Genomic DNA, 13,419 nt, shown 5'->3' with positions numbered 1-13,419 from the left:
TCAGTTACTGGGTCCAGACATAGTGTCATCAGCCAGTCGGTCAGTTACTGGGTCCAGACATAGTGTCATCAGCCAGTCAGTTACTGGGTCCAGACATAGTGTCGTCAGCCAGTCAGTTACTGGGTCCAGACATAGTGTCATCAGCCAGTCAGTTACTGGGTCCAGACATAGTGTCATCAGCCAGCCAGTTACTGGGTCCAGACATAGTGTCATCAGTCAGTCAGTTACTGGGTCCAGACATAGTGTCATCAGCCAGTACTGGGTCAGTTACTGGGTCCAGACATAGTTACTGGGTCCAGACATGTCATCAGCCAGTCAGTTACTGGGTCCAGACATAGTGTCATCAGCCAGTCAGTTACTGGGTCCAGACATAGTGTCATCAGCCAGTCAGTTACTGGGTCCAGACATAGTGTCATCAGCCAGTCAGTTACTGGGTCCAGACATAGTGTCATCAGCCAGTCGGTCAGTTACTGGGTCCAGAGATAGTGTCATCAGCCAGTCAGTTACTGGGTCCAGACATAGTGTCGTCAGCCAGTCAGTTACTGGGTCCAGACATAGTGTCATCAGCCAGTCAGTCAGTCAGTTACTGGGTCCAGACATAGTGTCATCAGCCAGTCAGTTACTGGGTCCAGACATAGTGTTGTCAGCCAGTCAGTCAGTTACTGGGTCCAGACATAGTGTCATCAGTCAGTCAGTTACTGGGTCCAGACATAGTGTCATCAGCCAGCCAGTCAGTTACTGGGTCCAGACATAGTGTCGTCAGCCAGCCAGTCAGTTACTGGGTCCAGACATATCAGCCAGTCAGTGTCATCAGCCAGTCAGTTACTGGGTCCAGACATAGTGTCATCAGCCAGCCAGTTACTGGGTCCAGACATAGTGTCATCAGTCAGTCAGTTACTGGGTCCAGACATAGTGTCGTCAGCCAGTCAGTTACTGGGTCCAGACATAGTGTCGTCAGCCAGCCAGTCAGTTACTGGGTCCAGACATAGTGTCGTCAGCCGTCAGTTACTGGGTCCAGACATAGTGTCGTCAGCCAGTCAGTTACTGGGTCCAGACATAGTGTCGTCAGCCAGTCAGTTACTGGGTCCAGACATAGTGTCATCAGCCAGTCAGTCAGTTACTGGGTCCAGACATAGTGTCATCAGTCAGTCAGTTACTGGGTCCAGACATAGTGTCATCAGCCAGCCAGTCAGTTACTGGGTCCAGACATAGTGTCGTCAGCCAGTCAGTCAGTTACTGGGTCCAGACATAGTGTCATCAGTCAGTCAGTTACTGGGTCCAGACATAGTGTCGTCAGCCAGTCAGTTACTGGGTCCAGACATAGTGTCATCAGCCAGCCAGTCCAGTCAGTTACTGGGTCCAGACATAGTGTCATCAGCCAGTCAGTTACTGGGTCCAGACATAGTGTCATCAGCCAGTCAGTTACTGGGTCCAGACATAGTGTCGTCAGTTACTGGGTCCAGACATAGTGTCGCCAGCCAGTCAGTTACTGGGTCCAGACATAGTGTCGTCAGCCAGTCAGTTACTGGGTCCAGACATAGTGTCATCAGCCAGTCAGTCAGTTACTGGGTCCAGACATAGTGTCATCAGTCAGTCAGTTACTGGGTCCAGACATAGTGTCATCAGCCAGCCAGTCAGTTACTGGGTCCAGACATAGTGTCATCAGCCAGCCAGTCAGTCAGTTACTGGGTCCAGACATAGTGTCATCAGCCAGTCAGTTACTGGGTCCAGACATAGTGTCATCAGCCAGTCAGTTACTGGGTCCAGACATAGTGTCAGTCAGTTACTGGGTCCAGACATAGTGTCGTCAGCCAGTCAGTTACTGGGTCCAGACATAGTGTCGTCAGCCAGTCAGTTACTGGGTCCAGACATAGTGTCATCAGCCAGTCAGTCAGTTACTGGGTCCAGACATAGTGTCATCAGTCAGTCAGTTACTGGGTCCAGACATAGTGTCATCAGCCAGCCAGTCAGTTACTGGGTCCAGACATAGTGTCGTCAGCCAGTCAGTTACTGGGTCCAGACATAGTGTCATCAGCCAGCCAGTCAGTTACTGGGTCCAGACATAGTGTCATCAGCCAGTCAGTTACTGGGTCCAGACATAGTGTCATCAGCCAGCCAGTTACTGGGTCCAGACATAGTGTCATCAGCCAGTCAGTCAGTTACTGGGTCCAGACATAGTGTCATCAGTCAGTCAGTTACTGGGTCCAGACATAGTGTCATCAGCCAGTCAGTTACTGGGTCCAGACATAGTGTCATCAGTCAGTCAGTTACTGGGTCCAGACAGTGTCATCAGCCAGTCAGTTACTGGGTCCAGACATAGTGTCATCAGTCAGTCAGTTACTGGGTCCAGACATAGTGTCATCAGCCAGTCAGTTACTGGGTCCAGACATAGTGTCATCAGTCAGTCAGTTACTGGGTCCAGACAGTGTCATCAGCCAGTCAGTTACTGGGTCCAGACATAGTGTCATCAGCCAGTCAGTCAGTTACTGGGTCCAGACATAGTGTCATCAGCCAGCCAGTCAGTTACTGGGTCCAGACATAGTGTCGTCAGCCAGTCAGTCAGTTACTGGGTCCAGACATAGTGTCATCAGCCAGTCAGTTACTGGGTCCAGACATAGTGTCATCAGTCAGTCAGTTACTGGGTCCAGACATAGTGTCGTCAGCCAGCCAGTCAGTTACTGGGTCCAGACATAGTGTCATCAGCCAGTCAGTTACTGGGTCCAGACATAGTGTCATCAGCCAGCCAGTTACTGGGTCCAGACATAGTGTCATCAGTCAGTCAGCCATACTGGGTCCAGACATAGTGTCATCAGCCAGTCAGTTACTGGGTCCAGACATAGTGTCGTCAGCCAGTCAGTTACTGGGTCCAGACATAGTGTCATCAGCCAGTCGGTCAGTTACTGGGTCCAGACATAGTGTCATCAGCCAGTCAGTTACTGGGTCCAGACATAGTGCCGTCAGCCAGTCAGTTACTGGGTCCAGACATAGTGTCATCAGCCAGTCAGTTACTGGGTCCAGACATAGTGTCGTCAGCCAGTCAGTTACTGGGTCCAGACATAGTGTCGTCAGCCAGTCAGTCAGTCAGTTACTGGGTCCAGACATAGTGTCATCAGCCAGTCAGTTACTGGGTCCAGACATAGTGTTGTCAGCCAGTCAGTCAGTCAGTTACTGGGTCCAGACATAGTGTCATCAGTCAGTCAGTTACTGGGTCCAGACATAGTGTCATCAGCCAGCCAGTCAGTTACTGGGTCCAGACATAGTGTCGTCAGCCAGCCAGTCAGTTACTGGGTCCAGACATAGTGTCATCAGCCAGTCAGTTACTGGGTCCAGACATAGTGTCATCAGCCAGTCAGTTACTGGGTCCAGACATAGTGTCATCAGCCAGCCAGTTACTGGGTCCAGACATAGTGTCATCAGTCAGTCAGTTACTGGGTCCAGACATAGTGTCGTCAGCCAGTCAGTTACTGGGTCCAGACATAGTGTCGTCAGCCAGCCAGTCAGTTACTGGGTCCAGACATAGTGTCGTCAGTTACTGGGTCCAGACATAGTGTCGTCAGCCAGTCAGTTACTGGGTCCAGACATAGTGTCGTCAGCCAGTCAGTTACTGGGTCCAGACATAGTGTCATCAGCCAGTCAGTCAGCTACTGGGTCCAGACATAGTGTCATCAGTCAGTCAGTTACTGGGTCCAGACATAGTGTCATCAGCCAGCCAGTCAGTTACTGGGTCCAGACATAGTGTCGTCAGCCAGTCAGTCAGTTACTGGGTCCAGACATAGTGTCATCAGTCAGTCAGTCAGTTACTGGGTCCAGACATAGTGTCGTCAGCCAGCCAGTCAGTTACTGGGTCCAGACATAGTGTCATCAGCAAGTCAGTTACTGGGTCCAGACATAGTGTCGTCATCAGCCAGTCAGTTACTGGGTCCAGACATAGTGTCGTCATCAGCCAGTCAGTTACTGGGTCCAGACATAGTGTCATCAGCCAGTCAATTACTGGGTCCAGACATAGTGTCGTCAGCCAGTCAGTTACTGGGTCCAGACATAGTGTCATCAGCCAGCCAGTCAGTCAGTCAGTTACTGGGTCCAGACATAGTGTCATCAGCCAGTCAGTTACTGGGTCCAGACATAGTGTCGTAAGCCAGCCAGTCAGTTACTGGGTCCAGACATAGTGTCGTCAGTCAGTTACTGGGTCCAGACATAGTGTCGTCAGCCAGTCAGTTACTGGGTCCAGACATAGTGTCGTCAGCCAGTCAGTTACTGGGTCCAGACATAGTGTCATCAGCCAGTCAGTCAGTTACTGGGTCCAGACATAGTGTCATCAGTCAGTCAGTTACTGGGTCCAGACATAGTGTCATCAGCCAGCCAGTCAGTTACTGGGTCCAGACATAGTGTCGTCAGCCAGTCAGTTACTGGGTCCAGACATAGTGTCGTCAGCCAGCCAGTCAGTTACTGGGTCCAGACATAGTGTCATCAGCCAGTCAGTTACTGGGTCCAGACATAGTGTCATCAGCCAGCCAGTTACTGGGTCCAGACATAGTGTCATCAGCCAGTCAGTTACTGGGTCCAGACATAGTGTCGTCATCAGCCAGTCAGTTACTGGGTCCAGACAGTCATAGTGTCATCAGCCAGTCAGTCAGTTACTGGGTCCAGACATAGTGTCATCAGCCAGTCAGTTACTGGGTCCAGACATAGTGTCATCAGCCAGTCAGTTACTGGGTCCAGACATAGTGTCATCAGTCAGTCAGTTACTGGGTCCAGACAGTGTCATCAGCCAGTCAGTTACTGGGTCCAGACATAGTGTCATCAGCCAGTCAGTCAGTTACTGGGTCCAGACATAGTGTCATCAGCCAGTCAGTCAGTTACTGGGTCCAGACATAGTGTCATCAGCCAGCCAGTCAGTTACTGGGTCCAGACATAGTGTCGTCAGCCAGTCAGTCAGTTACTGGGTCCAGACATAGTGTCATCAGCCAGTCAGTTACTGGGTCCAGACATAGTGTCATCAGTCAGTCAGTTACTGGGTCCAGACATAGTGTCATCAGCCAGCCAGTCAGTTACTGGGTCCAGACATAGTGTCATCAGCCAGTCAGTTACTGGGTCCAGACATAGTGTCATCAGCCAGCCAGTTACTGGGTCCAGACATAGTGTCAGTCAGTCAGTTACTGGGTCCAGACATAGTGTCGTCAGCCAGTCAGTTACTGGGTCCAGACATAGTGTCGTCAGCCAGTCAGTTACTGGGTCCAGACATAGTGTCATCAGCCAGCCAGTCAGTTACTGGGTCCAGACATAGTGTCGTCAGCCAGTCAGTTACTGGGTCCAGACATAGTGTCGTCAGCCAGTCAGTTACTGGGTCCAGACATAGTGTCATCAGCCAGTCAGTCAGTTACTGGGTCCAGACATAGTGTCATCAGTCAGTCAGTTACTGGGTCCAGACATAGTGTCGTCAGCCAGTCAGTCAGTTACTGGGTCCAGACATAGTGTCATCAGTCAGTCAGTCAGTGGGTCCAGACATAGTGTCGTCAGCCAGCCAGTCAGTTACTGGGTCCAGACATAGTGTCATCAGCCAGTCAGTTACTGGGTCCAGACATAGTGTCATCAGCCAGCCAGTTACTGGGTCCAGACATAGTGTCATCAGCCAGTCAGTTACTGGGTCCAGACATAGTGTGTCATCAGCCAGTCAGTTACTGGGTCCAGACATAGTGTCGTCAGCCAGTCAGTTACTGGGTCCAGACATAGTGTCATCAGCCAGTCAGTTACTGGGTCCAGACATAGTGTCGTCAGCCAGCCAGTCAGTTAGTTACTGGGTCCAGACATAGTGTCGTCAGTTACTGGGTCCAGACATAGTGTCGTCAGCCAGCCAGTCAGTTACTGGGTCCAGACATAGTGTCGTCAGCCAGTCAGTTACTGGGTCCAGACATAGTGTCATCAGCCAGTCAGTCAGTTACTGGGTCCAGACATAGTGTCATCAGTCAGTCAGTTACTGGGTCCAGACATAGTGTCGTCAGCCAGCCAGTCAGTTACTGGGTCCAGACATAGTGTCGTCAGTTACTGGGTCCAGACATAGTGTCGTCAGCCAGTCAGTTACTGGGTCCAGACATAGTGTCGTCAGCCAGTCAGTTACTGGGTCCAGACAAAGTGTCATCAGCCAGTCAGTCAGTTACTGGGTCCAGACATAGTGTCATCAGCCAGTCAGTTACTGGGTCCAGACAGTGTCATCAGCCAGTCAGTTACTGGGTCCAGACATAGTGTCATCAGCCAGCCAGTCAGTTACTGGGTCCAGACATAGTGTCATCAGTCAGTCAGTTACTGGGTCCAGACATAGTGTCCAGACATAGCCAGCCAGTCAGTTACTGGGTCCAGACATAGTGTCATCAGCCAGTCAGTTACTGGGTCCAGACATAGTGTCATCAGCCAGTCAGTTACTGGGTCCAGACAGTGTCATCAGCCAGTCAGTTACTGGGTCCAGACATAGTGTCATCAGCCAGCCAGTCAGTTACTGGGTCCAGACATAGTGTCATCAGTCAGTCAGTTACTGGGTCCAGACATAGTGTCGTCAGCCAGCCAGTCAGTTACTGGGTCCAGACATAGTGTCATCAGCCAGTCAGTCAGTTACTGGGTCCAGACATAGTGTCATCAGTCAGTCAGTTACTGGGTCCAGACAGTGTCATCTGCCAGTCAGTTACTGGGTCCAGACATAGTGTCATCAGCCAGCCAGTCAGTTACTGGGTCCAGACATAGTGTCATCAGTCAGTCAGTTACTGGGTCCAGACATAGTGTCGTCAGCCAGCCAGTCAGTTACTGGGTCCAGACATAGTGTCGTCAGTTACTGGGTCCAGACATAGTGTCGTCAGCCAGTCAGTTACTGGGTCCAGACATAGTGTCATCAGCCAGTCAGTCAGTTACTGGGTCCAGACATAGTGTCATCAGTCAGTCAGTTACTGGGTCCATCCTACAGAAAATCTTTTGTCTATTGAGATTGCAAGGTTTTGTGCTCGATGTCAGCAACAGGTGTGGCTGAAATAGCTGAATTCACATACTTTTGACCACGTAGTGTATGAATTAGGCACATTTTATGAGTTGGACAACTTTAAGAAGGTAGAAGGAAATCAATGCATGTTGTTCTATTTGAGGCATCTCCACTCTGTCTGACTCTGAGGCATCTCCACTCTGTCTGACTCTGAGGCATCTCCACTCTGTCTGACTCTGAGGCATCTCCACTCTGTCTGACTCTGAGGCATCTCCACTCTGTCTGACTCTGAGGCATCTCCACTCTGTCTGACTCTGAGGCATCTCCACTCTGTCTGACTCTGAGGCATCTCCACTCTGTCTGACTCTAAGGCATCGCCACTCTGTCTGACTCTGAGGCATCTCCACTCTGTCTGACTGAGGCATCTCCACTCTGTCTGACTCTGAGGCATCTCCACTCTGTCTGACTCTAAGGCATCTCCACTCTGTCTGACTCTGAGGCATCTCCACTCTGTCTGACTCTGAGGCATCTCCACTCTGACTCTGAGGCATCTCCACTCTGACTCTGAGGCATCTCAGGAAGAAAAGCCTCGTAAAGAAACTCAACTGTAGCTGTACCGGACTGTTATTATGGGCGTTAAAAGCTTCTCCGTCAGTGTTCATCGCCACCCTCTATTTTCTCGCTAAAAGAAATGCAGGCGTTGTAACACTGTCATTTAGAGTCTAAACCTGGGAAAGAAAGAAACTAACAGCTCAAAGCTCTCTCTAACCCTAACCTGGGGAGCCAGAGAGACTAACAGCTCTCTCTAACCCTAACCTGGGGAGCCAGAGAGACTAACAGCTCTCTCTAACCCTAACCTGGGGAGCCAGAGAGACTAACAGCTCTCTCTAACCCTAACCTGGGGAGCCAGAGAGACTAACAGCTCTCTCTAACCCTAACCTGGGGAGCCAGAGAGACTAACAGCTCTCTCTAACCCTAACCTGGGGAGCCAGAGAGACTAACAGCTCTCTCTAACCCTAACCTGGGGAGCCAGAGAGACTAACAGCTCTCTCTAACCCTAACCTGGGGAGCCAGAGAGACTAACAGCTCTCTCTAACCTAACCTGGGGAGCCAGAGAGACTAACAGCTCTCTCTAACCCTAACCTGGGGAGCCAGAGAGACTAACAGCTCTCTCTAACCCTAACCTGGGGAGTCAGAGAGACTAACAGCTCTCTCTAACCCTAACCTGGGGAGCCAGAGAGACTAACAGCTCAAAGCTCTCTCTAACCCTAACCTGGGGAGCCAGAGAGACTAACAGCTCAAAGCTCTCTTTGTCCAGTAGCTGTTTCTCATTGAGGGAATAAAAGAGTCACAGATCAAATGGGGGTTTAATGGCTATGAACAGGCAGGCTGCTATTTAAGCCCTGGACAAACGCATCAACTATTGATGTCTGTTCGGTTGTGCTGCTGTTACAGAATTTATGACAAAACACACACCTAAATGTAATGCCGCAGCATACAGGAGAGTCTGTAAGTTGGAAAATGTTGTATTTAAAAACGAAACAGCTTTTCCCTGCAATCTAGAGGCATAATCATTATGCAATGTCAAAACAGGTCTATTTTTATGACATTTTAAAGGGCACTTCTTCAGCCGTCAATTCTCCTGACGAGCGGATCTATTTTTCTTCTTAAAGAAATAAAATATGATTCTCTGAATCTCAGCTAAAAACCTGGGTAAAAGATTTAAAGGAAAACGAGTCTTGTTCAGTACATTTAGTTATTGCTCGTTTTTGTAGTCTACCAACCTAAAGTCTGCCACTTAAGATAAAGATATTTAGAAAAGATGGCTGCTATAACTTGATGAATAGCCTGAAATGGCTTCTTGGTAGCTAGTGGGAGTTGGGAACCTAACTAGGCTAGCTAAAGACAACTTCAGAAAATTGCTTGGCATCTAATAGTAATAAGATTATTAAACAGGACAAATCTGAGGGGGTCAGGTGCCCATGTGCCCCCTATGGGCATGACGCCTCTGGCAGAATCCACCACTATAAGCACCAGCTTCTGGTCAGAGAGGGAGGGAGGCAGCTACAAAGTTTGCAAGCCTGAGTACAGACAGACAGACGGACTGTTCTGAGAACACACAGCTCTGGCTGGTTCTAACCTCCAGACAGACAGAAAGACAGACAGACTGTTCTGAGAACACACAGCTCTGGCTGGTTCTAACCTCCAGACAGACAGAAAGACAGACAGCTGTGTGTTCTCAGAACAGTCTCTGGCTGGTTCTAACCTCCAGACAGACAGACAGGCCGTGTTGATCAGAGATTTTTCTTGGAAGGTAGCACAGTGGGAGCAGGCAGCACAGTGGGAGCAGGCAGCACAGTGGGAGCAGGCAGCACAGTGGGAGAAGGCAGCACAGTGGGAGAAGGCAGCACAGTGGGAGAAGGCAGCACAGTGGGAGCAGGCAGCACAGTGGGAGAAGGCAGCACAGTGGGAGAAGGCAGCACAGTGGGAGAAGGCAGCACAGTGGGAGCAGGCAGCACAGTGGGAGAAGGCAGCACAGTGGGAGAAGGCAGCACAGTGGGAGAAGGCAGCACAGTGGGAGCAGGCAGCACAGTGGGAGAAGGCAGCACAGTGGGAGAAGGCAGCACAGTGGGAGAAGGCAGCACAGTGGGAGAAGGCAGCACAGTGGGAGCAGGCAGCACAGTGGGAGAAGGCAGCACAGGGAGAAGGCAGCACAGTGGGAGAAGGCAGCACAGTGGGAGCAGGCAGCACAGTGGGAGCAGGCAGCACAGTGGGAGCAGGCAGCACAGTGGGAGAAGGCAGCACAGTGGGAGCAGGCAGCACAGTGGGAGAAGGCAGCACAGTGGGAGCAGGCAGCACAGTGGGAGCAGGCAGCACAGTGGGAGCAGGCAGCACAGTGGGAGGGCCAGTAAATAAGATGTCATCAATAATAGCCAGTGAATGTTCTGAGAGAACACAGCTCCATCTGGTCCTAACCTCCAGACAGGCTGGTTCATATCATCCAGATAAGTCTACTGGTCTCTGCTCCGCACCCAGATTCACTGTCCTGACTAACAGCTTCTGATGGGCCTTTGCCATAATTACCCAGGGCCTTATCACAAACTTATGGGATGCATACTTCATGTCCTGGCTGTGCAGTGCACTGCACTGGCAGTCAATGTATGAAAAAAAAAACAGATCCTAGACAAAATGTAGACACTCCACTTCAAAGAGGAAGGGTGGGGGGCGGGGGTGCACATTACTGAAATCATTTCATCTGTAGATGAATCACAGGCAACATCAGAAAGGATCAAATACATTTTGATAAATGAAGATGAGCCATGATTATAAGGTATGAGTGAAGCATAGTCCGCATATGACCATGCACATTTAGACTACAACCCTTATTAAACGTGATAAGTATATGTCTCACCATTTTTTCCCCTCTACTATAAAATCGGCTGTTTTTTTCCCCCACCTCCTAAAATGGTACATTTCCACCTACAGCCAAATTGAGAACCTACCGGACTAAAAATAATGACATGTTTTGCCACAAATATAACGTTGATTGCTAGTAAGCAGGCCAAAATGTGGCACTTGTCTGGCATACAAATACAATTTGCTACACTAATGTTTTCGTGTTGGTTAAAAGTGTAATATAATACAAGATGAGAAGAGCGCTTAAAGGGGTTAGACAGCTGCTGTGCTGTTGCCACTCATGCTACCACTTCTGGGATTCGACAACAACACAGGCTATCTTTAGCTGTTAACTAACTCGTTGTTTTGATATCAAATCAAATCGTTCACATACACATGGTTAGCAGATGTTATTGCGAGTGTAGTGAAATGCTTGTGCTTCTAGTTCCCGACAGTACAGTAATATCTAACAATTCCACAACAACGACCTAATTAACACAACTCTAAAGGGATGGAATAAGAATATATAAATATATGGATGAGCAATGACCGAGCGGCATATGCAAGATGCAATAGATGGTATAAAATACAGTTTATATACATATGAGATGAGTAATGCAAGATATGTAAACATTATTAAAGTGGCATTATTAAAGTGACTCGTGATCCATTTATTAAAGTGGCCAATGATTTAAAGTCTGTATGTAGGCAGCAGTCTCTCTGTGTGTTAGTAGTGATGGTTTTAACACGTTCATCATTAAAAATGCAGCGAATGTGTTCTAATCCATTGGGCTAGAAAGTTACTGTCAAACTCAAACGTGTCTGATCTGACAGCCGGGGAGGTCATCACTGATCACAGCGTTATCGCATCATAGACGCACTTCATGGGGTTTTATTTCTCTCTCCAAAGACCAACAAACGCAAGCTACAGACCAAGCTATTAAGCAGTTAGCTGGCTGGCTACTTCATGCAACAACAACAACAACACAAAAAAAAAAAGTTGACATGGAGACATGTGTGTATTTCTGGGGGATATTATGGTCTGTTCCGGAACTCAGCATTGTGGTTTTATGCGGTAACGACGTGACCCCCACGCCGTCACCAGGGCGCCAGCCGATCGATGGGAATTGAACAAAGAGGATCAATTTCCGATCAGCGAGAAAACCACTTTGATCAATACGAGAAGAGGTCTGTCTCACTACGAGCGGATCGAAATACCGACACAAAAGCCATTTCGAAACTAAAACATATCCAATGCAGCGATCTTAGCAAAATAAATATTGAAATAGTACAAAGCAACTCAAATGAGGGAGAGAAAAAAAAAACTGACCTGCAGTTGTTGTAAATCAAAGCGCTTCCAATATTGAAACATTGATCCCGCATTGGCCGCCATCTTGAGGCATATTGAGACGGAATGAGAAGCTGACAGAGAGAGCGAGGGTTGGAGTTCAGGGGACACCGAGAAAACACGGAGCGGAGTTCTCAAACAGTCCCTTCGCTTATTAAAGAGTGGTGAGGAATGGACTTTATTGAACGGGAACCTACTGTTTTGAATACTGCCAAAGAGTAGAGTGGGTGCTGACAATGTTCTAGATGGTAAAATATGGACTGGAGATCTATATGGTGTGTGTGTGTATATATATATATATTGTTTGGTTTTCACTCAGAAAACACACGCTTACATGTCTTACTTACATACATCATTGTTTTTTATATATTTTAATGACAACTTTTAACCATTTATCCAAAAATTTTTTATGTTTGTCGTAACTTTTCTTTAAGCTGTGCTTATCATTACAATTAGTAATAGCAGTGCACACATGCAGTGCACACACCAAATTAGGACCCATTGACAGTCGTAATCATTCACACTTGAAGCATTGCATTGTTAACTTAAAAGTCCAGTCCACTCCCCCCTCTATATTTTGTATTATATTGTACAACAGCTGATGAAACTAACACTGTAAAAGTGTGAGAAAAAAATGGATCAGTCTTATTTCCTGATAGTTGCTGCTTGAACACACAATCTACACAGGACCTTCTATTCAGCAGCTTTTGCATGGGTGGAGTTGGTGACATCACCAGGCGGTAAATGAGTTAATAGACCAATAACAAAGGGAAATAAACCTCTCTGCCAATAACAGCTAGTTTTCAGTTTCCCACATGGACCAATCCCAGACAGTCCTAACAAAATTATTGCAGTGAGAAATATGTTGCTTTCAATACAACTGCAAACTCTGAAAAAAAAAAAACTTGGTCAAATCATGATGCCAGTGATCCTCTAGTCGGAAAGTCTGAAATCTAGAAAGATTCCAGAGTTTTCGATTTGGAATGACGATTTAGCTAAAAAATAGCAACAAAAAAACTATTTTTGTTTCTTTTTGACCATTTTAATGTACAACTATTACAGTAAGGTACTTAATTGTTTTTTATTTTTTTATTCACCTTTAATTTAACCAGGTAGGCTAGTTGAGAACAAGTTCTCATTTACAACTGCGACCTGGCCAAGATAAAGCATAGCAGTGTGAACAGACAACACAGAGTTACACATGGAGTAAACAATTAACAAGTCAATAACACAGTAGACATTTTTTTAAAAGAGTCTATATACATTGTGTGCAAAAGGCATGAGGAGGTAGGCGAATAATTACAATTTAGCAGATTAACACTGGAGTGATAAATGATCAAATGGTCATGTACAGGTAGAGATACTGGTGTGCAAAAGAGCAGAAAAGTAAATAAATAAAAACAGTATGGGGATGAGGTAGGTGAAAATGGGTGGGCTATTTCCCGATGGACTATGTACAGCTGCAGCGATCGGTTAGCTGCTCAGATAGCAGATGTTTAAAGTTGTTACCCAGAAATGATTTCATATTGAGATAAAAACAGCTGCACCCGGTTCCTTTAAAGTGTTTTTAATTTATTTGATTTTTTATTTTATTTTTTATCAACCAAAGCTCTTGATTGCGTTTTCCAATTGAGTTATTTGTGTTTAATCCACCCGACTGACTGCCCTTTAGGCTAATGACACTTTTAATGGCCTCTTTGTGTGCCTAGCTTTT

General features: G+C 47.6%; 1 protein-coding gene across 5 annotated transcripts in view; it reads right to left on the bottom strand.

The window, feature by feature from the left end:
- Window positions 1-11,823, bottom strand: part of LOC121839296 (protein CASP-like) — a 158,962-nt gene extending 147,139 nt beyond the window's left edge. For all 5 annotated transcript variants that reach the window (XM_042297697.1, XM_042297700.1, XM_042297701.1 and 2 more), the window contains exon 1: window positions 11,688-11,823. In XM_042297697.1, coding sequence (XP_042153631.1) covers window positions 11,688-11,750 — 63 coding nt within the window. In that variant the 5' untranslated portion in view covers window positions 11,751-11,823. The remainder of the gene's footprint in view (window positions 1-11,687) is intronic.
- Window positions 11,824-13,419: the final 1,596 nt, after the last annotated feature.

The sequence above is a fragment of the Oncorhynchus tshawytscha genome, linkage group LG14 (assembly GCF_018296145.1).
Source record: "Oncorhynchus tshawytscha isolate Ot180627B linkage group LG14, Otsh_v2.0, whole genome shotgun sequence".
Lineage (NCBI taxonomy): Eukaryota > Metazoa > Chordata > Actinopteri > Salmoniformes > Salmonidae > Oncorhynchus > Oncorhynchus tshawytscha.
This window is presented reverse-complemented; position numbering and strand designations above follow the sequence as displayed.